General features: G+C 36.9%; 1 protein-coding gene across 2 annotated transcripts in view; it reads left to right on the top strand.

Annotated features, from left to right (window-relative positions):
* EVI5 (ecotropic viral integration site 5) overlaps positions 1-25,451 on the top strand; it is a 204,697-nt gene that overhangs the window by 65,241 nt on the left and 114,005 nt on the right. For both annotated transcript variants that reach the window (XM_065877096.1, XM_065877097.1), the window contains 7 exons: positions 8,032-8,221; positions 8,873-9,097; positions 9,918-9,992; positions 13,650-13,775; positions 15,682-15,825; positions 16,794-16,883; positions 16,989-17,086. In XM_065877096.1, coding sequence (XP_065733168.1) covers positions 8,032-8,221; positions 8,873-9,097; positions 9,918-9,992; positions 13,650-13,775; positions 15,682-15,825; positions 16,794-16,883; positions 16,989-17,086 — 948 coding nt within the window. The remainder of the gene's footprint in view (positions 1-8,031; positions 8,222-8,872; positions 9,098-9,917; positions 9,993-13,649; positions 13,776-15,681; positions 15,826-16,793; positions 16,884-16,988; positions 17,087-25,451) is intronic.

Genomic DNA, 25,451 nt, shown 5'->3' with positions numbered 1-25,451 from the left:
CTCTATGACATAAATCACAGCAAGATCCTTTTTGACCCACCTCGTAGAGAAACGGAAATAAAAACAAAAATAAACACATGGGACCTGATGAAACTTCAAAGCTTTTGCACAGCAAAGGAAACCATAAACAAGAAAAAAGATAACCCTCAGAATGGGAGAAAATATTTGCAAATGAAGCAACTGACAAAGGATTAATCTCTAAAATTTACAAGCCTCTCATGCAGCTCAATATCAAAAAAAAACAAACAACGCAAACCAAAAATGGGTAGAAGACCTAAATAGACATTTCTCCCAAGAAGATATACAGATTGCCAACCATCAGTTTCTGATCAGAATATTTGAGAGTGGGCTGCAAGACTCATGCATTCACCTTCTCTGAGATCTCATCTTAAGGAAACAAAAGCCAAAGAAAACCCCTATGCTTTCAGAACTGGAGAGATTGTTGTCGTCTAGGCACCTCCCTCCTGAGTTGTCTCTGAATTGTTTCCTGTGCTAATTTCTTGTCTTTTCTCTTAATTGTCCCTTCTTGTTTCTCTTGTTCTGAGACTTGTATATGTGCTTGATGATGTTGCTGTGAAAGGGTGTGACTCCTGTGAGTCAGAAGTGTATTTTGTTGCTATTGATTTGCCTTTCTTTTAGCCAGCAAGCTGCTGTCTTTCTCCATGCACTTTCATATCCTGTTTGTTTGGTGTAACATTACAAGAGTGTTTGACTTTATGTTTGAAAGGTTGCTCCCTCTGCAATAAAGTGCCAGTGTATATAGCTTTCCAAGTGTTTTTCTTGTATAGCAGTTTTCTTCCTTAGCTTTCTTAGATCTTTCCTTAGTTCTTTATAAATTAACTTAGCAGTTTACACATTCCCAAATGGCATGTTGACCTGTCATTTTTGTATCCTGCTCTCTTATTTCTGGTATCCATAGGAAAGCATTATACTGAGTACAGCAGGATATTCAAAAAGTTTGTCAAATAATTGCCCAGTTTCCATTTGTAGACTTTTCAACTTCTGGGCTTCTTATCTACGTGGATAAGTCCCACAAGTACTTCATATTCCAAATAACCCAAAAGGGAACCCATTCTTTATCTTCTCCTCCTTTGTATTTTTCATAGTATTGTAGTAAGTAGAGGGTTTTTTTTTCTTTCATGTTTGTCAAATATATCCTGCTATACATAAGCTACTTTTTTTTTTTTCATGTACCCATCATTGAAGTGCACAGAGTACCATTTTTCTCAGATAGGTAACCCCTTGGTGAGGTGAAAGTTCACTTCTCAGTAGCAGGAATATGGTGAAGGTAATCTCTCTAAAATAAGACCCAAAGACCCTGATTACTCTCTTTGTTGGCATATTCCCTTGTTCTCACTTTAGTCCCTAGTCCTATCTATTAGGGAACTGGAAATGCTTTCTCTCTGCCAAGTATTCTAAGCTTCTGCAAGCAAACAATCCTAGACTTTTTCCATCCTTGATACTATTTGAAGTCCAACTGATAATTGGCTTTAGCACCTCCACCTCAGATAATGTGGAGCTGTAGCCATTTTGAATGCTGCCCTTAGAGCTGGAGGTACAGAAATTTGGAATTGCTTAGCTAGGAGACTGAGGACTATGTATTTATTCCCCAGTCAGTAGAGATTCAACTCTGATGTCTTAGTCTGGCAGCATTCTAGGAGGATGAATAAATTTGGGCCTCTGAATTATTGTATAGCAGCAGGCCACACATACCTATGGGGAATGCCTTTGATTATCGCATACAATATTCCTACCAGGCCAGTATTCTTTTCCTTAATTTGATAAATTTCTTCTTGTATTAGTCATAAGGAAATTATGTTGGGGTGGGAAGGTAGTTTCCTTTTTTTTTTTTTTTTTTAAAAATTACAGTAAATCCATGCAAGGCAGTGAACCCATGTGCTCTGGGAAGAGGAAGATAACTGAATACGTTTTGAATAGACTTCTCACTAGCCCATGGATCATGAGTAATGTTGTTGTATTACCACTTTCTCAGTTGCCAGGCTAAAGTCTTTGGAAACTGTTGGCATTTTCAGGCATTGTGCCTCTACTGCCATGTCAGGAGTATTTTAATTGAATTTAAACTAGGTGGCAACCTGTCTAGGAGTCTTCCTGAGGTGGTTTTTTTTTTTTTTTTTTTTTAAATCACTGCTTTTAGGAAAAAGAAATAAAAATATCTGATTCTAATTACACATTCTGTAAGGTCTACATATTCTTAGTATGTAAATTCTTCTACATACCATGACTAAGTAGCTAGTGGGGAGAGACTTGATAGTATCAATTCAAGTGTTACTTCTTTTGGAAAATGTTAACGTTCTCTCAGAAGGATTTCATTATATCCATAGCACTGGAAAAAAATTATAAAATCTTTCCTTAGAAAATTCTAAATTTTGATAGAGTGACCAACAAATTTGAAAAAAGAGAAAGGAAGTAGTGTTCATACTTCCCTTTCTTTATGAAATAGATACACTTAATATATCAAAAACAGTTACTGTTTTTTGTGATAGTAATAGTCATGGTTTTTAAAACAATTCTGAAGGGCTTCTAGTAATAAAAAGCAGTAGTTTCTCACCTAATTCTCATTACCCCTAATGTCATTAACCAGAGACAGTATTTTTAATACATTTTTATAAAGTTGATGTATAATTTGCAACAGAGAAATGCACAGTTCTTAAGTGTACAGTTAGAGCTTTGATAGATGTATACACCTGTGTATAACCCACAGGCCATTAACATGGAGACAATTTCTGTCATCTTAGAATATTCATTTGTGCCCTTTTTAGCAACCCCACCACCTGAAACTTTTCATCTGATTTTTATTGCCATGGATATATTTCATTTGTTCTTTTTTCGATATAACAGCATTTGGGGGCTATAATTCATATACTGCAATTCACACATATGAAGTGTACAACTGAGTGTTTTTTCATGTATTCACAGAGTTGTGCAACCAGTCACCACAATCAATTTTAGAACATTTTCATCACCCCCCAAAGAAACTTTGTATCCATTAGCAGCCACTGCCCATTCCTTCTTGTTCCCCTTACTCCTACTCCAGTCCTCAGCAGCATCTAATCTACTTTCTGAATTCTAGCTATTTCCTATAAATGGAATCATACAATATGTTTCCTTTTGTGACTGGTTCTTTCACTTAGCATAGTGTTTTCAAGGTTCATCCATGTTGTAACATGTATCACTACTTCATTTATTTTCAAGACTGAATGATATTACACCTTATGGATATACCAGTGTTTTTATTCATTCAGCACTTGATGGACATTTGGATTGTTTCCACTTTTTGGCTATTATGGATAATGCTGCATTGAACATTCATTGTATAAGTTTTGTGTGGACATAGATTTTCATTTCTCTTGAATATATACCTAAGAGTGGAATGGCTGATTCGTATGGTAATTCTTTGTTTAACCATTTAAGGAATTGCCAGACTATTTCCCGAAGTGGTTTTAACCACTTTATATTCCCATCAGTAGGGTCTGAGGGTTCCTGTGTCTCCATATCTTCACCAACACTTATTATTTGTCTTTTTGATTATAGCCATACTAGTGGTTGTGAAGCGGTGTGTTGTTACGGTTTTGATTGGCATATCCCTAATCATTAGTGATGTTGAGCATCTTTTTATGTGTTTATTGGCCATTTCTATATCTTTGGAGACTTGTCTTTTCTTATTCTGTGCCCGTTTTTATTTATTTTTTACTTTTTTAAATGATTGCTTTATTTTTAAAAAATTAATTAATTTTTGCCTGCCTTGGGTCTTCATTGCCGCACACAGGCTTTCTCTAGTTGTGGCAAGCAGTGACTACTCTTTGTTGCGGAGCATGGGCTCTAGGTTCACGGGCTTCTGTAGTTGTGGCACACAGGCTCAGTAGTTGTGGCTTGTGGGCTCTAGAGTGCAGGCTCAGTAGTTGCGGTGCACAGGCTTAGTTGCTCCGCAGCATGTGGGATCTTCCAGGGATCGAACCTGTGGCCCCTGCACTGGCAGGTGGATTCTCAACTACTGTAACACCAGGGAAGTCCCTGTGCCCATTTTTAAATTGGTTTGTTTGTCTTTTTCTTACTGAGTTGTAAGAGTTATTTATGTAGTCTAGATAGAAGATTCATGGGTTACAAATATTTTTCCCATTCTGTGGGTTTTCTTTCCACTTTCTTTTTATTTTTTTTATGTATTTATTTTTTGAATTTTTAATTTATTTATTATTTTTGGCTGTGTTGGGTCTTCGTTGCTGCGCGTGGGCTTTCTCTAGTTGCGGCGAGCGGGGGCTACTCTTTGTTGCAGTGCCCGGGCTTCTCACTGCGGTGGCTTCTCTAGTTGCAGTGCATGGGCTTTAGGCACACGGGCTTCAGTAGATGCAGCGCATGGGCTCAGTAATTGTGGCTTACGGGCTCTAGAGCATAGGCTTAGCAGTTGTGGCGCACGGGCTTAGTCGCTCCACAGCATGTGGGATCCTCCTGGTCCAGGGCTTAAACCCATGTCCCCTGCATTGGCAGGTGGATTCTTAACCACTGCACCACCAAGGAAGTCCCTCTTTTCACTTCCTTGATGGCATCCAGTGAGGTACAAAACATTTAAAATTTTGATGAGTCCAATTTATACATACTCTTTATTGTTACTTGTTCTTTTGGTGTTATGTTTAGGAAGGCTTTTCTTCTACAATATGTGAAGGCTTGTTCTTGAACTTCTTATAAGTAGAATCATATAGCATGTACTTGTTTGCATCAGACTTCTTTCACCTAATGTTTATAAGATTCATGTATGTATCAAAGTTTGTTTCTTTTTATTGCTGAATAGTGTTGCAGTGAATGAATGTATCACAATTTGATTATTTTTCTGGATATTGGGGTTGTTTCTGGGCTTTGGCTAGAAATAAAGCTCTTCTGAACTTTCAATTGCAAGTCTTTTTGTGGATGTAGGTTTTCATTTCTCTTGCTGTGTCATATAAAAATGTGTTTAACTTTGTAAAGAATTGCCAAACAGTTCTTCAAAGTGGTTGAACTCTTACATACTTCTGACATGGTTATATGAAAGTCACAACTGCTCCCATCTTTAGCAACACTTGGTATGGCCAGTCTTTAGAATTGTAGCCATTCTAATGTGTACATAGTGTGGTTTTACCCTGGGTTTCCCTGGTGACTAAGGATGTTGAATGTTTTTCAGTTGCTTATTGACTACTTGACTATTTTGTTTTGGAAAGTGTCAGTTTAAGTCTCTTACTCATTTTTTAAAAAATGTGTTGTTTGCCTTCTTAATTATCAATTTTAAGTGTTATTCATGTACTCTGGATACCAGTCCTTTTTGTCAGATGCATATGTTAAGGATTTTTTTTTTCAGTTTGTGACGTACCTTTTCATTTTCTTAAAACAGAGCTTTTTAAGTTTTGAAGTCCAATTTAGTATTTTTTTAATCAGATTTTTCCTTTATTGTTAGTGTTTCCTTGTGTCCCATTAACAAATTTTGCCTATTCCAAGGTTGTGAAAACTTTTTCCTGTTTTCTTCTAGGAGTTATATAGTTTTAGGTTTTTTATTCAGGCCTATTGTCCATTTTGAGTCATTTTTTTAAATATGTGAATTAAGGCAGAGACAATATAATGTAATGTCTTTACTTGGAATATTTCATTTGTAAATGTTTTTCACAGTTTTGTATATTTGTTTATGTTACTTATTTCATTGTCCTCTGAAGGTGAACTGCTTAACCCTTTTCTCTAATCCACCCATGAATTCACTTGGCTTTCCTGCTTAAACTTAAAGTTACAACGTGGGGATCTCTGAGACCCTTCTGACTCTTAAAAGAAAAAATAAAAGAAAACTTCTCTTTGGGTACTTTTTCATCTATACTTTCATTATATCTCAAATTTATGTTTAGCTTAGGAAATACCATTATTTTCTTTTTAACTGCGTGTCTCTTTGTTAATGGTAGTGGTGCAATTTAATTATTTGGCATATAGCAAGCATTCAGTGAATAAGTGAAATGAAGAACTTAGGTTCAGGTTATTTCTGTAAAGTTTGTTTCTGTATTCCATTTATAATTCTTAAGGTTTAGAGTCATACATAAAATTATTTATATACATACACTAATTTTTTCATAAGATATATTATGGACTTACTAAAATAACATGGGAAAAATAGTATTTAAAGCAAAACATTATCATTAATTAGTTTTTTCTTTTTTTATATAAATTTATTTTATTTATTTATTTTTGGCTGCATTGGGTCTTCGTTGCTGCATGCCAGCTTTCTCTAGTTGCGGCAAGCGGGGGCTACTCTTCCTTGCGGTGGGCAGGTTTCTCATTGTGGTGGCTTCTCTTGTTGCAGAGCATGGGCTCTAGGCGCGCGGGCTTCAGTAGTCGTGGCTCGCGGGCTTTAGAGCGCAGGCTCAGTAGTTGTGGAGCACGGACCTAATTTCTCCACGGCATGCGGGATCTTCCCGGACCAGGGCTCAAACCCATGTCCCCTGCAGTGGCAGGCGGATTCTTAACCAGTGTGCCACCAGGGAAAAGTCCTAATTAGTTTTTTCTGATAAAGAATATTTATAGCAAAGAGTTGACCCTGAATTTGGCTGTTTTGTAAGTTTTTCTGTTCCTAGAAATATTTGGGACATTTTATTTAATTTATTGTTGCCATAAAAATGTATTAAATCATCCCATGAATAAGGATAGAATGAGTACTGTTTATATTACTGTGTTATTGAATATGACTATCTGGTATTTGATGGTATTTTTTAATATGGGGATTTTGACTTTATTTCGACTCAGTCAGTGTTCAGTGTACTTTGTATTGAGCTAAATACAAAATGATATAAAGGGATATAAAGTTGAGCAAGATATAAATATGGCTCACAAAGGGTGTTTTTATAATCTGCTTGGTATAATTTGACTCATATGTTTCTTTTCTTAATTAGTTTTTATATATCATAAATTAGTATTGGGAGCATTTCTTGTCTAAGCAGATGATTTTCTGAAGGAGTTACTGGAAGTAAATAGTAGCCATGTTAAATACCCAAGTAGATGTTTTAATAATCTATTGAATGACATATAATTTACATCTTTATAATGATAGAGCCACATTTTTCCAGCCTTTTTTTTTTTAATAGCCTGTGTACATGTGAAAGAAATAATGGATTTGATGTTGTAATGAGTCATGGAATGGATCTCTGAAATTATCTTAACCCATCATTCTACAGATAAGGAAGAGGCCTTAAACAGGGCCTTAAGAGTAAAGACTTTTCAGTTTAAAAGTGCAAGTCCAATGATAAATGACAGCTGTTAGTTGGCCTGAGTTTTTGGGAGATAGTAGGGATTATGGAGAGTTAGTGGATTAAAGTCCTTTCTCATTTAAACGGAGAAGCTCCTATTCTGCTACATCCTGTTGTTTCTGTTTAGGAATGTGGGCCTAGTCCCTATCTTTTTATTTTTCAAGAGAATCCAGAATTGTAAATAAATATAAATATATGTGTATATAAACAGATAAATGAAATCTTCTAATTTTAGTTTTAGTAATTACTCAGTTTTTTACTCAAACATTGCATGGGCCAAACAAAACACTTTTTGTTTGGGCAGGTTAGTTACGCATCGGTAAAAGCAAAATGAAAAAAGACTAGGGATTTGATTAATTTGTGTGTCTGCCTTACTTTTTTAGCCCTAGACACATTGTAAACATGATAGGGTTAGTTCTTTCATAGACTTGGTTATACCTCTTCCAAGTAGTTTTTTTTTCCTGAAGCCCTCCCAATCACTTTTCTCACCAGAAGATTTCTTTTAATTTGAATTTTTAGTGGTGATGAAGGGAAATTATGAGGGGACTAATAGTAAAATATTTAACATAATTTACTATTTCAAATTTTGAAAATGCTATGCTTAGTAGAAAAAATACAGCAGTTAATTTTATAGATGCCGACCAAATATTATTGAAATTATATATATTTTAAAACCATGGCTAAATTGCAGTAGTGAAACTCTTAAGTATCATCATGTCATCTAGTGTCACAGTGAGATGTTGAGCAATTTTAAATTATGTTTTAGATTGTTAGAAACAGATAGTAAATCTTTAAGATCTGTAAATGGATCAAGAAGAAACAGTGGCTCCTCCCTTGTATCAAGTTCATCAGCCTCCAGCAACCTCAGTCACCTTGAAGAAGACTCTTGGATTCTTTGGGGAAGAATTGTGAATGAATGGGAAGATGTGCGCAAAAAGAAGGAAAAGCAAGTTAAGGTATTCATACTCTTTGCTTAAGTCCTTCCTCTTATCTGAAAGGGCATGAGGCATCAATTAATAGAGGATTAAAAAAAATCAGATTCTAGTACTTCCCAAGTACTATGATGAAGAGGTCTGCTTTATATATTTGTGCCCGTAGAAGTTTTGGTTTGTAGCTATCAATTGTTATAGAGGTCTCCTAATTGTAGAAATATATAGCTGAAAATTATTTTAGACATTAAATTCTCTTATAGATTCAGAAATGGAAGTTGTGACATCCTACATCCTTCAGTTACCAGTATTTTACTTTTTTTATTTTAAAACATAAAACAGCCCTTTGAAAGATGATGGTTACAGTGCCATCATTCACAGCTCTGCAGATTATCAGGTCCTTAATACCTTTAGAGGCCATACTCTGAGTGAAATGACAAGAATTTATCCATGGCATTGTTGTCCCTCTGATCAGAACAGAATATACCCGTATCTTAGCCAAATCTTAGGCTTGGTTAAAAAGTTCCCTAGTCTTATTTTTATAAAAGTAGCTTTGTGAATTATAAATTTGAGAAAGTCATCTACTCTACTCCAATCTCCAATAAGTCTTCTTTGGCTTTCAAGGTAGGAAGCCTAAATAAGTCACTTAAACATTTTTATTTTTATTTTTATTTGTAGGAACTTGTTCGTAAAGGGATACCCCATCATTTTAGAGCAATAGTTTGGCAACTTTTGTGCAGTGCACAAAGTATGCCAATTAAGGATCAGTATTCAGAACTCCTGAAAATGACCTCACCTTGTGAAAAATTGATCCGAAGGGACATTGCTAGAACTTATCCTGAACACAATTTTTTTAAGGAAAAAGATAGTCTTGGACAGGAGGTTTTGTTTAATGTAATGAAGGTAAGTTCTATTTATTCATTTTTTGAGATGAAATGAATTCTCAGGAGGTTGAAATTAAACATTTCTCATAATGAAGTATGAACTCTCACCCCAGTAATCAGTTGCCTTTGGCAATAAATTTGACTTTAGCATAATTTTGGCTTTAATTCTGGTGCTAGATTATTGTCTACTTTGGAGAACTCTTAGAAAATTCCTCACATTGCTTGGTATTAGTTGACTGAAATCAAATAACCTATAAATCACTATACATACCATAGAGAAGATCTTCCATGAGAATGAATAATTCACCTTCTATGAGTCACAATCTGGGAGCAAATTTTTCGCTTGCTGTGGCCAGCATTGCTAAGGGCTCTTAGCCCTTAAAAGTGTGTGCCATTGTAATTTTTTCTCCAATGTTGCTTTTTCCCTTTGCATAATTCCTTTTCCTTCTAGCTTCCTCCGTGAAATATTGATTACTTGTTAAATCATTTCAATTTTGTCAGTGCTTTACCTTCATCCTACTCTAGTTTTGATCTTTGTCAGATATATATTTTTAATGATATTTAAGCTTTGTCACTTTCCTGAGTACAAATGCCTTTATTTTCTTGTCCTTAGGAGTTGTCAGTTCCTAATTGGGAAATCATCAAAATAAAATTTTATGTAATAAATCATTTGCTTTTAAAATACTTACAGGATAGGATAACATCTACAGCAAAGCAAGCAAGAGCTTCTCTAAAAAAAATGGTCTTTAATCTACCTTCTTACTGTCTTTAGGCTTTTAGAGAAGGAAGGTATGATATATCATGTGAAAGTATTTTGAACAACATTTTTTACTTTTTAGGCCTATTCTTTAGTGGATCGTGAGGTTGGTTACTGTCAAGGAAGTGCTTTTATAGTTGGATTGTTGCTTATGCAGGTAAGTTAGTACAAGTATTAAATGTCCAATTAAGTTCTTTATTAAAGTTGGAGAACTTAAATATCATCCTTGTTTTAGTAAGTGGATATTGGGTATTTCCCCCTAAACATAGTCTAAATAGGAACATTTAGTTTGCATTTTAAAATATTAAAAGTATTGAAAGTAACATACAATAGATATGCTGCCACTAAATCAAATTTCACCTTATCCACATTTGGACCATAATATTCTCTAAAGCCTGTATCTACTTTTAAATCTTAACTTATATGTCAATATTTAACGAGGAATAATCTTTTCCCAGCCAAGGAGGACTGATTAAAGTGTTGGTATGAAAATCTTATTTATGGAACTTCCCTGGTGGGTTCTATCGCTGGTTGGGGAACTAAGATCGCACGTGCTGTGCGGCACAGCCACAAAAAAAAAAAAAAGAAAGAAAAGAAAAGAAAATCTTACTTATGATGTACAACGTCTTTGGAAATTTATACAGTAATTTTATTTGTCACAGAGCTGAGGACTTGTTATGCCTGTTTTACTATAGGCTCTAAAATAGAGGTACTCAGTCACTTTTACTGCCCTGGGGATATAACATGTATTTCCATTGGCAGTGACTTATTTTGGGTGGGGTGTTTTCAGAAGTCAAAGACAGGGACAATCAGTCATAACTTTGAAGGGAAATAGTATGTTATGTTACCTCTCCAGCCTTATTGAAATTTAAAAAAAAAGTCTATCATACTCTATATTTAGTCTCAGACTAAAATTTGATCTGAAAAGAAACCTTGAAGATAACTTCGAGTCATGTAGGCTTGTTTTTGCAACTCAATTCTGCACTGAGTTCAGAACTCAGTGATTCTTATTAACTCATTGTCATAGAGAAAGTATGTAGCAACACATTGCTGTAAGACTCAAGTGTGCAGATTTCTTTATAATAAAAGGAATGACTGTAAAACAACTGGGTGATTGTTCTTCATATTTATATTTTACTTGGTGTCACTTTTTCATTTTGTGACTATCGTTTCAATCTTTTTGAGAGGGACCCAGTAATAGTATTTTTTCTACCTCCTTTTGGTCTTTTATTCAATCATTTCAACTTATTTTTTAAAATATCACCATTTTTAAAACCTTCTCCCAATTTCTATATCAGTGCTATTGCGGAGGAGAGAGGGAATGAATTATTTGATATGTTCAGAGGAGAAGAAGTTCTTACAAGGCAAAAAAGGGAGATAAATTGACTCATTCTCACTGTGACTGGAGTTGAGGGGTGGGGGGAGAAGTGGAAAGTGGAAGGTAGTTGTGGGAGATGAGTTTGGAGAAGTAGTAAGGGGCCACATCATGTAGGACCTTGTAAGCATTTTGACTTTTACTGAGGATATGGGGAGGCACTGGAGTGTTTTGAGCAGTGGAGTGATGTGATCTGATTCATACTTTAAAAGTATCACTCTGGGATTTGAACCTCAGGTGGTGTGGCCCTAGAGCGTGCACTAGTAACTACCGGCCAGGATCATTGGAGGAAAGGAGTCAAAGATCTGCTAGGCCAGGGAATTAATCCTCATGAAAATGAGTGGAGTTTGGGGTTGGGGGTTGATCCAGAGGTTTGTAGATACTGCAAAAAAAAAAAAGAGGAGTAAAGGATAACATCTGCTGGTATATGTTTCAGAGAGAAGGGGCAGTTAATGCAATGGCAGTGAGGCATTAAGGTCCAAGGAGGGACATAAACCTCTCTACCCTAGGCCTCTTCCAGTGCTCTGGGAGAGAAAACAGCCACCTCAGGAGAGAGCCAGGTTTCGGTGTTGAAGTATTCTTCGGGGGAATCAGGTTTCACTTAGAGAAAGACAGTGAAAGAATATTTGGTAAACAGATTGAGGGTATAGGTAGGATATTTTGTTTATGGCGTATTATCAGTTTCAGAAAGTACTGTGGAAAAGGTTTCGGGAATATTGGAAATGGTGTTAAATTATGGGAGCAGTAGAACCAAGCACATGGGATGAGAGTTCTGGGAGGTGTGGTTTCTTGCAGTAACTGATACAAAAATCAGTGGGGCTATAAACCTTGACAGGATTAATAAGGATGGCCTCCAAGGCAAAACTGTGGCTGTGTGTTGGGAGGAAGGAAGGAAGCATGGGTTTTGCCAAGAATAACTCTTGGCTCCTGTCCATGGCTGTGTCAAGTCCAGGAAAAGTGTATTGTTAATAAAAGTAGTCTTCAGTAAGAAGAGTGCCTAGAGACCCTTTGAGGTTTCGTCTTTTGAAACACACTGGTATAATGTGAGTGAATGAACATTAGAAAATTTTATTTTAAGAAAAGCCACACAGGGGAATTCCCTGGCTGTCCAGTGGTTAGGACTCCGTGCTTCCACTGCAGGGGGCATGCGTTCCATCCCTGGTTGGGGAACTAAGATCCCCGCATGCCATGTGGCAGGCCAAAAAAAAAAAAGACCACAAAATAATCTGTATATGTGTTATGTGCCTACATATTCTTATTACAGAGCTTTTACGTTCATTATCTTAGTTGATATGATTATCTAGTGAGTTACACATAAAATGTGAAATTGGAACCTTTAAAACTCTAATTATAGGTTTTTTTAAAACTTATTTTACAAGTTCTTTTAACACTTACGCCATATTGTTTCTGCTTGGAACCCTTGAAAGGCTTCCTATCTTACTTAAGGTAAAAGTCCACATCCTTACAGTGGCTTCTAAAATCCTATGTAATTTGGTTCTCTTTATTTCTCCTCCATAACCATACTTGCATTTGTAACATTACTACTAATTTAGTAGTCCGCTATTCGTTGTTCCTTGAGCATGCCAATTGTGATTCCATTTCAAGACCTTTGTATTATTCTCCCAGGACTGTTCTTTCTTCAGTTGTTCCCTTACTTCAGTATTTTGCTCAAATGTTACCTTATCAAGAGACTTTCCCTGACCTATCTATATATTATAAATAGCATTGTAGCTCCCTGGGATTCCCTGTTGCTCTACTTTGCTTTATTTCCATAGCACTTCTCACCATCTGACATATATGTTAATTGATTTATTCCATGTATTATCTGTCTGCCCCAACTAGAAGGTTCAGTCTCCTTGTAGATACTGTTTATTTTGTTCACTGGTATATACTCAGAGAGAAGTATCTGGCTTTAAATGAATAATCATTGGTTGAATTCATGAGTAAGGCAAGTGAGGCAGCTGGTCTCAGAGGCTGTAAGATTTGTCTAACTTCTCATTGTCGGTGATAGAATGGGAAATTAGAAGCTTCTGATTTCTAGTCCATTGCTCTTAATATTGTACCACATGGCACTCAGGATTGACATATATACACTACCATGTGTAAAATAGCTAGTGGGTACATGCTATAATGCACAGGAAGCTAAGATCGGTGCTCTGTGACAACCTAGATGGGTGGGGTGATGGGTGGGGATGGGTGGGAGGGAGGTCCAAGAGGGAGGGGATATATATATACATATAGCTGATTCACTTCATTGTACAGCAGAAACTAACACAACATTGTAAAGCAATTATGCTCCAGTAGAAGAAAAAGTTAATGACAATAAAAACCAAAATAACAACATTGTTTATAGTTGGATGGGTACTTAGTTTAAATGTGTTTAGCTTATTTGCATATCACAGAACATTAACCTATGTTGCTTTTTTCCTCCTAATGCAGATGCCAGAAGAAGAAGCTTTCTGTGTATTTGTTAAATTAATGCAAGATTATAGACTTCGTGAACTTTTTAAACCAAGTATGGCAGAATTAGGCCTTTGTATGTACCAGTTTGAATGCATGATACAGGTAAAAGTGTGGTGTTAACCAAAAACATATTGCCTTTATATTTTTTGTCATCTTGGTTTGAGTGACAACTAAGCAAATTTAATGTTAAAAGCATTAAAGCAATAGAAAAAAAATGTTTTAATCACATCATCATTTGTTGTTCAGTTAATCCACAGTTTAGACCTACTTCTCAGTTAGGCGCTGTCTGCAGGTAGATCACAGTCTGGAACTTGACTAGTTTTTATATTCAGACCTTAAGCATTTGTGCCAAATATAGTATATCATAACCTAGATGCATGAATTTCTTTATTATGCCATATTGTATCCTATTATTTTATGTAGACTTTGCTCTCTTACAGAAGCCCATGACATTTGGACACTGATATCAATTCATTTCCTTTGAGACTATCTCTTTTATCTCTTTCAGTCCTCTCCCCTGCCTTTCCCTTTTCATCACTTTTTTTGCTAGCCTGTAATCTTTTAAAAAATATATTGTTTCTATCCTTTTATGTTACTAGTTTAAGAGTCAGAGTCTTAGTGACTGTGAGGGTGAAGAGGAGGAAGAGAGGAATCAAAACCAAGTAAAAAATACCTTTGAAGTATTTCATCTTTCTGGATTTAATTTTATATTTATATATATAAATCAATTTACTATTTTGTCCTGTAATGTAATGGTAGAAATATTCTTCAATTACTTAAATTTCAGTTAGGTAAGCAGAATTTAAGAATATAGGTTAATCATTCAGCTGGCATAAGAGCCATTTTCACAAGTCTACTTTTCCCTGGCAGCCTTACCCACAGCAATTTAAAAATTCTCTATCTTTTCTGTGTGTGATGAGATGAAGGGGATATACAAAATGTTTTTACATTTTAAAGTAAAAGACAAAGTAGGTCTTGGTGATTCTTAATTTTTTTTCTTTTTGAACTAGTAAGCTTATTTTTATCACCCTTAAACTCCCTTGGTTTATTTTCAGTTAATGTGTCATTTATGTTTTGAATTACTGGAGTGTTGAAGTATCTGTATTTTGGGTGAGAAGGTAGGAAGCTTAGGATAGGTGACCAATGGTAGATAGCACTGAAAGTATTTCAAGATAACATTTCTTTCCTTTAAAAAATTTTTTTTGGGCTTCCCTGGTGGCGCAGTGGTTGAGAGTCCGCCTGCTGATACAGGGGACACAGGTTCGTGCCCCAGTCTGGGAAGATCCCACATGCCGCAGAGCAGCTGGGCCCCTGAGCCATGGCCACTGGGCCTGCGCATCCGGAGCTTGTGCTCTGCAGTGGGAGAGGCCACAACAGTGAGAGGCCCGCATACCGCAAATTAAAAAAAAAAAGAAAAGAAAAAATTTTTTTGGAAATATTATAGTTTATAGAAAAGTATAGAAAATATCAGATACCCATGTACCCACAAATAAGATTAAAGAAATATAAAATTTTTACTTATTTATTGTAATTTTTCTTTTTATTAATAAATCATTAAAAAGTTCCAACTTTTTTTTTTTTTTTTTTTTGTGGTATGCGGGCCTCTCACTGTTGTGGCCTCTCCCGTTGTGGAGCACAGGCTCCGGACACGCAGGCTCAGCGGCCGTGGCTCACGGGCCCAGCCCGCCACTCCGCGGCATGTGGGATCTTTCCCGACTGGGGCATGAACCCGTGTCCCCTGCATTGGCAGGCAGACTCTCAACCACTGTGCCACCAGGGAAGCCCCCAGTTCCAACTTTTTAAGTTCCAACTCCACATCCTTTTTCCCTTCTTTCTTTTCCAGACAATAACCACTGTCCAGAATGTGTCAGTTTCTGCCTCTTAACTCTTCCGTATGAAGCCTAAATTTTATGTTTGCTATCAGCTACTTTAGTATGTATACAATGGTCTGGCTTAAAATACTCAGTTTTACCATGTTTTAACTAAGAAATTCTTTTCATCTCTTTAGGAGCATCTTCCAGAGCTCTTTGTGCATTTTCAGTCTCAGAGTTTTCATACCTCAATGTATGCATCATCTTGGTTTCTGACTATCTTCCTTACGACTTTTCCACTACCAATTGCAACAAGGATATTTGATATCTTTATGTCTGAGGTGAGTTAATGGGCAGACTGAGCAAAGGAATCATTGGGTTAATGAGAGCTGGGCAATGAGGCCAATGACAAAGGAGACCCATGTGTTCCATGCTAAACTGCTTACCTGGATAATCTCATTTAATCCTTTAACAACCCTATCAGTACTATTCATCTCCCCGTTTGATAGATGAGAGATTAGGAAGCCAATATTTAGAGAAAGATTAAGTAGCTCGTCTATGGACACATAAGTGGTATAGTAACCAGGATTCAGATGTAGGCATTCAAAATCTGGAGCCCACACTCTTAATCAGACCTCTGTTTCACCTCCTTTTTGATTTAGTGAGAATTAGTGAGGGGTAAAATCTACCTTACAGTCAATATTGTTGCAATGCATCTGTTACCCAAAGAGGAAGAAGTAATGAGTATAATTAAGTTTCTTCTATCCCATGAACACCTTGCAGGCAGTCCTTCTAATTGTCAGTGATATGTAGTAGTGATCCTTTGTCTTGTATATTTTGAGTGAGAAGGTAGGAAGGTAAGGATAGGTGATCAGTGATGGAGAGCACCTAAGAATATTATTAATTGTTATTAATTACATCTTGGGAAGATCAGTTTGTATAATGTAGCTAAGTTAGGTTAGTCTGGAGCCAGCAAGCTATGATTCATGTACTAATCTCTTCTGGTTTGCATGCCAAATCTGTCCTTCCACTTACTTCTGTAAATAAAGTTTCTTGGAACATAGCTGTGACCATTTGTTGATGTGATGTCTGTGTCTGCTTTTGAGCTGCAATGGCAGGGTTGATTATTTGTGACAGCAACCATAGGTAGGGCTCATAAAGCCTAAAACATTTGTTCTCCAACTCTTTACAGAAAATGTGTGCGCACCTCTGTTTAGATACCTAAATGTTTACCTTAGTATTCTTTTGAATGATTAGTTTTTGGTTTGAAAGAATAAGATAAATTTGACTTTATAATTTGATTCCTCAGGGTTTAGAAATAGTGTTTCGGGTAGGATTAGCGCTTCTTCAAATGAATCAGGCAGAACTGATGCAACTCGACATGGAAGGGATGTTACAGGTAAGCCAGGCCATGATTTCTTGAATGTCTCTAGATTTTACTATTAATTAATTGATAATAAACGGTACTAAGTCATTCTTATGTTTTTCTTCTATTGTATTTTAGCACTTTCAGAAGGTCATTCCACATCAGTTTGATGGTGGTCCAGACAAATTAATCCAGGCAGCTTACCAAGTCAAGTATAACTCAAAAAAAATGAAAAAGTAAGTATTTTATATTTTGTTTTTTTAGTTATGGGGGTTTCTTGATGCATTTAGGAAATTAAATGGAAGAAGCAAAACATTCTAGTGATGAGTGCAGATTTCCTCCTCATTTTATAGAGCTGTAATGTTTTATTTGGTATTGGTTTCAATATAACCTAAATTTAATATTGGAATTTTATAGTGCTCTAGTGGTGCATGGGATTATTGTGTATTACTTTTAAAACTCCCCTTTCCATTCCACATTGATTAGAATTAGGAACCTGGTAAGTGTATATATGTGAGTGTGCTGTTATTTTAGAAACTGCTTTTATGGTGTGGTCTGAGTCACTGACATTCTTTTCCTCTTAGTTGATCCCAGTTTATCACTTAAGTTCAAGATTAGCATAACCAGCAAGATAGGCATGAAGTATGCATTAAGTTAAAATTTTGTTTACTGTGTATTACTTTCTAGTGAAACTTTTCTTTGAATATATTTCATAAAAGTTCAAGATATGCAGTGTTGGCCCGTAAAGGTTAATTTTTGAAATATGATAAAGGTGTTAATTAAGAACAACAGCTCTTACTCTTCTAGGTTCCAGTAATTAAATAAATCTTAGCCTGAGGTCATTGTTAGCATTCCTGACACTTGTTCTCAGTATCTCTGCTGCTGCAAGGTGAAATTACATTAACATGTACAACTATTCCCATGGAGATTCCTACTCCAGAAAGTATATTAGAATATGAGTAAGAATTATGTTATTAAAATTAGTTGGCTCTAATTTGAAAAAAGACAATTTATCATATTCAACTATTATTGTTAATAAATTACCTGTGAAATTTCTAATAATCAGTCACATCACACCATCATTTTGAGACATTACTGACCGAAAAGCTGTTCTATTCTATAATTGATAAAATCTTAGGCACCATCTCAATTTCTGCCTGTTGACTTTAATTTAAAAATACTTCATTGGGACTTCCCTGGTGGCACAGTGGTTAAGAATCCGTCTGCCAATGCAGGGGACACAGGTTCGATCCCTGGTCTGGGAAGATCCCACATGCCATGGGGAGCAACTAAGCCTGTGTGCCACAACTACTGAGCCTGTGCTCTAGAGCTCACAAGCCACAACTACTGAGCCTGTGTGCCACAACTACTGAAGCCTGCATGCCTAGAGCCTGTGCTCTGCAACAAGAGAAGCCAACACAATGGAAAGCCCATGCACTGCCATGAAGAGTAGCCCCTGCTCGCCGCAGCTAGAGAAAGCCCATGTGCAGCAAAGAAGACCCAGTGCAGCCAGAAATAAATCAATAAATGAATAAATAAATTTATTAGGAAAAAACTTTATTGCTAAAAATTGCTAATCATCATTTGAGCCTTCATCAAGTTGTAATCTTTTTTACAATAGTAACATCAAAGATCACTGATTATAGATCACCGTAACAAATATGCTTCTGTTTTCTTTCCCTTCCTTTTTTTTTCTTTTGTTGGTACTTCCCTTCCTTTTCTGTTGCAGTATCTACTTCTTACTGCATTGACTACTTCTTAGTGGTTAGTTGTTTATGCATATTCTGGAGAATAATACTTCATCAGTATTAAAAGATGAGTGTCATCCATTTCTACTAAGTATCACTCTCAGAATGTATGAACTTAGACTTGGACCTGGCTCTGAAGAAGGTTCAAATTTCCTGTGGGTAGGATGGTGGCAGAACAGAATTAAATAGCCTATTACAGTCTGGTAGATGTCAATATAATATGTTATTAATATAACATGTAAGAGATGCCTAAACTATGTGTCTTTAAACTGCATACACAGTCTAGTCTGTTGGGGCCCAGGAAAATGTTCAGAGCATGGTAACTAGATTTTCATTCTTTCCTAACTTTTATCTGCCCTGATAATATTCCTATGGTAGAGGTACTTTTACTGAGTTCAAGCTTGTAGTACTCGCCACATGACAGGCCAATAAATCGAGAGACATGGTGTTGGGGCAAGGAATAGTGACTTTATTTGCAAAGCCGGAAGACCAGGAAGATGGTGGACTGGTGTCCCAGTGAACCATTTTCCCCGAGTTAGGATTTAGGTCTCTTTAATACTAAAAGGGGAGAGTGTGTAGCTGGTTGTTGCAGATTTCTTGGTGCCAGAATCCTTTGTTCTTCCAGCTGTCCACCTGAGTCTAGCTGCAATGTTCCTATCAACCCTCAACAAAACAAATGTTGTTCTCTGTTCTGCAACTCTTTATCTCTGTATGAATGGAAAAGTGTTATACTGATACTTTTAAAGATCAAGGCTGGGAGGCAGAGCCTTGAGAATGGGCTCTCATGTATATTTTAGGCTATAGGCAACATCCTTTTACAAAGGTGCAGAGCCAGCATAACTAAAAACAGGCAACAGAGCTCAAAGGTTAGAGCTAAAGGAATAGATCCAATATGGAGTCAGGTTTGTTCTTCTTTGTTACAGTATCTTTGTTCTCCTTTCTAGCTCCCCTTTTACAATCTGCCTTCTACCACTTTATAAAAGTAAGGCAAACCTGTCACTCCTTTTTTTACTGTGGTACATTACTTTGGGATATAAAAATCTCTGGGGTATCAAACAAAAGGGACAATTTCAGAATGCCTTGCTACAGAAGGAGTGTGCCCTTAGAGAACAAAGCAAGAAAAATCAAATGGAGCAGCTTCTTATTTCATCCAGCTGACAAATGCTTGGCAAGGCTGCCTTATCTTGCTTATAGTTAGAATTGAAAAATAGAATGGTGGTTATGGGGTTATGTATTCATATATACTTATTTGAGTTGAAAAAGAACATGAACTTTAGTGATAGAGAAAGTAAATATAATTTGACTCATTGGTTTAGTAACAGTGACTGCCTTTGCTGCTTAGGTTATAGGGTAGCCATCCATAAATCAAATAAGTCTCATTTAAAGCTTTAGTGAAAAAATTTAAGCATATATAAATCACATCCTTTGCAACTATATGCACTTAGATAACAAAAATTTTTTAGACTTCTTTAAAGTATATAAGGGGCAACATTCTTTTATCAGGTACATGAGAAAAAAAAGTTGAAGACCACTGACATGGCTGGATAGGAGGATGGCAGAAGATGAAGATTCAGGTTGTTTTTTTTTTAACAGAAGATGTTGGGGGTAGGTGTTTATTAATTAATTTATTTTTGCTGTGTTGGGTCTTCGTTTCTGTGCGAGGGCTTTCTCTAGTTGTGGCAAGGGGGGGGCCACTCTTCATTGCGGTGCGCGGGGGCCTCTCACTATCGCGGCCTTGCTTGTTGCAGAGCACAGGCTCCAGACGCACAGGCTCAGTAGTTGTGGCTCATGGGCCCAGTTGCTCCGCGGCATGTGGGATCCTCCCAGACCAGGGCTCGAACCCGTGTCCCCTGCATTAGCAGGCAGATTCTCAACCACTGCACCACCAGGGAAGCCCTCAGGTTGTTTTCTGAAGGAGAGGGCACCAGAGTATAGTTTTAAAAAACTTATGTTTCCAGTTGCTGGGGTTAAATGATGACTACAGAGAGGGAGTTCCTCCTTTGTGGAACTTACAGAAGTGCAGAAGACTGACTTTGAGATATAAAAACCTCTGGAGTTCCAAACGAAAGGTACAATTTCAGAATGACTTGCCCCAGAAGGAGGGTGCCCTGAGAGAGCAAAGCAAGAAAAATCAAATGGAGCAGCTTCTGAACAAATATAAAGTATCATGTCCATCAGTGTCAGTGCCATGAAGGAAAAGTAAAGGAGGATGAAGGACATGGAAGTGATGGGGTGCTTTTTTTAGATAAAGAACTCAGGATAGGGCACACAGACTGATAAAGCACCATTTGAACAGACAGCTGAAGGAAGTGAGAGAGGGAGCCATGTGATTATCTGAGCAAATCTATTTCATGCTGAGAGAGCAGTAAATGTAATGAAATAAGAATGATTGATATATTTAAGAACAGTAAAAAGCCAGTGTGACTGTACTGTAGGCAAATGGGAGTGTAATAGGCAGTGAAGTTTGAAACATGGTGGGAACCTAGGGGTATTTAAAGCTGTGCTGTCCTGTATGGTAGCCACTACCTGTATGTGGCTATTTAAATAGAATTAAAGATTCATTAAATCAGTTGTATTAGCCATGTTTCAACTGCTCACTAATCACTCACATGTGGTTTAGAGGTTTCTTTAAGATATGAATGTTGCAAGCAAGCAGTCTTAGCCTTTGGCTTCTTTTGTTGTAATTTTTATTTTGGTATACTTTTAAACTTTTCAAAAAAGTTACAAATATACTACAAGGAACTCCCTTATGCCACTTATCCAAATTCACCAATTGTTTACATTTTGCCCCATTTGTTTTATTTTCCTCCCCCCCCACATGCATATATATAAATAAAATAATATGTGTGTGTGTATAAGTAAAATCCATACCCAGTATTTTTGGGAGGACACATTTTAGAGTAAGTTGAGATATTGTGCCCTTTTTCCTTAAATACTTGAATATGTACTTCCTAAGAACAGAGGTTTTTTTTTTTTCTTTAAACCGAAGTCAGCAGTTAATCAAAATCAGGAAATTATAAATACAATAGTATTCTAATCCATAAAAGAAGTTCAAATTTTATCATTTGTCCCAATAATATTCCTTACAACAGTCTCCTCCTCCCATCCCCAACTTCTACCCACTCCTCACCCTTAATCCCTTACCCCCCTGGGTCCTGTATCCACTCCAGACTCTCCAGGATCATGTATTGCAATTTGTTTATTTATTTATTTAAAGATTTAATTTTGTTTATTTTTGGCTGTGTTGGGTCTTCATTGCTGCATGCGGGCTTTCTCTAGTTGCAGCAAGTGGGGGCTACTCTTCGTTGTGGTGCGCAGACTTCTTGCGGTGGCTTCTCGTGTTGTGGAGCATGGGCTCTAGGCGTGCTGGCTTCAGTAGTTGCAGCACGCTGGCTCAGTAGTTGTGGTGCACGGGCTTAGTTGCTCCACGGCATGTGGGATCTTCCCAGACCAGGGCTCGAACCCATGTCCCCTGCATTGGCAGGTGGATTCTTAACCACTGCGCCACCAGGAAAGTACTGTGTATTGCATTAGGTCTTCCATGTTTGTATTGTAAATAGTGTCATTTCAGTCTCCTTTAATCTGAAATGCTCTCTCAATGCTTTGTGTTTCTCGACCTTGATATATTTGAAGAGTACAGGCTAGTTATTTTGTAGAAGATCCCACAATTTTGGTTTATCTAACATTTCCTCATTATTAGATTCAGGTTGCGCATTTTTGGCAGGTATACCAATAATATTGTATCTTCTCATCAGTCTTGGCTTGTCTCAATATTGATGATGTTACCTTTTTTAAAAAACAATTATTTATTTTTAAATTTTTATTGAAATATAGTTGATTTACAATGTTGTGTTAGTTTCAGGTGTACAGCAAAGTGATTCAGATATATATATAGATATAGATACATATATATACACGCACACACACATATATATGTGTATATATATTCTTTTTTTACAGTCTCTTCCATTATAGGTTATTACAAGATATTGAGTATAGTTCCCTGTGCTATACAGTAGGTCCATGTTGGTTATCTATTTTATGTATAGTAATGTGTATATTTTAATCCCAAACTCCTAATTTATCCTCCCCGCTTTGGTAACCATAAGTTTGTTTTCTATGTCTGTGAGTCTATTTCTGTTTTATAAATAAGTTCATTTGTATCATTTTTTTATATTGCACATATAAGCAATATCATATGCTGTTTTTCTTTCTCTGGCTTACTTCAATTCACTTAGTATGATAATCTTTAGGTCCATCCATGTTGCTGCAAATGGCATTATTCCATTCTTTTTTAAGGCTGAGTAATAGGCCATAGTGTGTATATACTACATCTTCTTTATCCATTTAGCTGTTAATGGACACTTAGGTTTCTTCCATGTCTTGTATTGTAAATAGTGCTGCTATGAACATTGGGGTGCATGTATCTTTTCAGCTTATGTTTTTCTCCAGATATATGCCCAGGAGTGGGATTGCAGGATCATATGGTAGCTCTACTTTTACTTTTTTAAGGAAGATGATGTTAGCTTTGATCACTTGGTTAATAAGGTGATGTCTGCCAGATTTCACTACTATAAAGTTATTATTTTGTCTTTTATGAGTAAGTACTTTGTGTCAAGTTACTTTGAGGTTATATAATATCCTGTTCCTTACCAAACTTTCCCTCCCCATATTTGGCTCTGTTTATGATTGTCTCACTCCCTCATTCCTTCCTTATTAATTGGCATTCTAGCATAAGTAAGAGGTTTCCCTTCTTTCTCTTTTTATCTCTTTGCTTGCTTGCTTGCTTATTTATTTATATCTGTGTGAATCCACTGAGTCGTCTTTTTTTTTTTTTTAATTAAGAACTACTAGGTGGTATTCAGACTGGTTTTTGAGAAGCCCTGATTTTTTAAAATTAATTAATTTATTTGTTTTTATTTTTTGGCTGTGTTGGGTCTTTGTTGCTGCGCATGGGCTTTCTCTAGTTGAGGGAAATGGGGGCTACTCTTCATTGTGGTGCGCAGGCTTCTCATTGTGGTGGCTTCTCTTGTTGTGGAGCACGGGCTCTAGGTGCACGGGCTTCAGTAGTTGTCGCACGTTGGCTCAGTAGTTGTGGCTCACGGGCTCTAGAGCGCGGGCTCAGTAGTTGTGGCGCATGGGCTTAGTTGCTCCACAGCATGTGGGATCTTCCCGGACCAGGGCTCGAACCCGTGTCCCCTGCATTGACAGGCCGATTCTTAACCACTGTGCCACCAGGGAAGTCCCCCAAAAATACCACTCTGGTAATAGTGTTTAGAAAAGATTGAGTTAAGAAACTGGCAAGTAGCAAGAACAATTAAAAGATTCCTCTAGTAATTTAGATAAGCCATAACAAAGGCCTAAAAATACTACCAGTGAAGGGAGAGGGAGGTAGCTTTGCAGCTACTTGGAAGTAGGTTTGCAGAAACCTGATCATACCTCAGCCAGGTGATCAAGGTCAACATCAACAGTGGTATCCTGTTGATAGTTTATACCTTTGATGAAAATGGGACTTACCTCTATGGTCTTCCTCCCCCAAAACCCATATTACCAATATAATCATGAGCAAAGCATGAGACAGATCCCAGTTGAGGGACATTCTACAGAACACCTGATGACCAGTACTCCTCAAACTGTCAGGGTCATCAAAAACTTGGCAAGTCTGAGAGACTGTCCTAACCATGGGACTTTAAGAAGACGTGACAGCTAAATGTAGTGTGGTATCCTGGATGGGATCCTAGAGTAGAAAAAGGACATGAGCCAAAAACTTCAGAAACCTGAATAAAGTATGGACTTTAGTTGTTAATAATATATTAATATTGGTTCATTAATTGTCATAAATGTACTATACTAATGTAAGGTTTAAACCTAGGAGAAACTGGGGATGGGGTTTATAGAAATTCTATACTCTTCTAATTATTTTGTAAATCTAAAACAGTTCTAAAAAATAAAGTTTGTTTAAAAAAATTATCAATGCAGATGAAAAAGTAATATTGAATTTTAGAGCAGTGTTAAGGTGGTTGAATTGAACATGCTTGGTGACTGAATTGGGAATCAAGGATTAAATGATAACTCGTAGTGTTTTGTTTTAGGTTTGTGAATGAGTAATGATGACATTTATCACAATACATTACAAAATATCTGCTTCACAGTAGTCATTTGTGAAGGCTATAAAGTTATTTCAACAGTGCAGCCATTGCTCAAAATGTTTCACACTTTTTTAGAATCAAAAATTTTTTGGATATCCTGTATTCTTTTAGACATACCAAAGTAAGAGACATAGCAGTGTAGCAGTTAAGGGTGTGACCTTAGGCAAGTTTCTCCTTCTTTCTAAGCCTCAAAATTGGCAAATTACATAGGCACTGTGGACAGAAGATTGTGAAAAGATGGCAGAGTAGGAAGCACCAGGAATCTGTCTGTCACCTAGACAGTAGTTGCACTGGCAGAATCTGTCTGATGTTAACTGTTTTGGAACTCTGAAGTCTATTGAAGACTTGTAACTTCTAGGGGTAGGCATGGTAAATTGCAGTTAATTTGATCAGTTCAGCTCTTAGCACATTACCCATTCTCTACCCCTTAGCCACTGACAGGCAGCTGTGCTTGTATTCCTGGAACAGCCTGCATGCAGCTTATGGGAGTCAGGGTGGGCAAGAAAGACCATGTCCTCCACATATTGGGGATCTGTGCTCTGATTCCTGATCACTGTTTTTGATCGGACAGGTGCAAAGAAGTTGTTGTTGTACATCTCCCCGTTGATGTCGCACCTCTCTCCACTGTTGTTGCACCTCTTCATCTGGCTGAAGAGACTGCCAAGAGATTTAAAGGGCTCGTGCCTTTTTCTCCCCTTCAATTT

The sequence above is a fragment of the Phocoena phocoena genome, chromosome 1 (assembly GCF_963924675.1).
Source record: "Phocoena phocoena chromosome 1, mPhoPho1.1, whole genome shotgun sequence".
In the NCBI taxonomy this organism is placed as follows: domain Eukaryota; kingdom Metazoa; phylum Chordata; class Mammalia; order Artiodactyla; family Phocoenidae; genus Phocoena; species Phocoena phocoena.
This window is presented reverse-complemented; position numbering and strand designations above follow the sequence as displayed.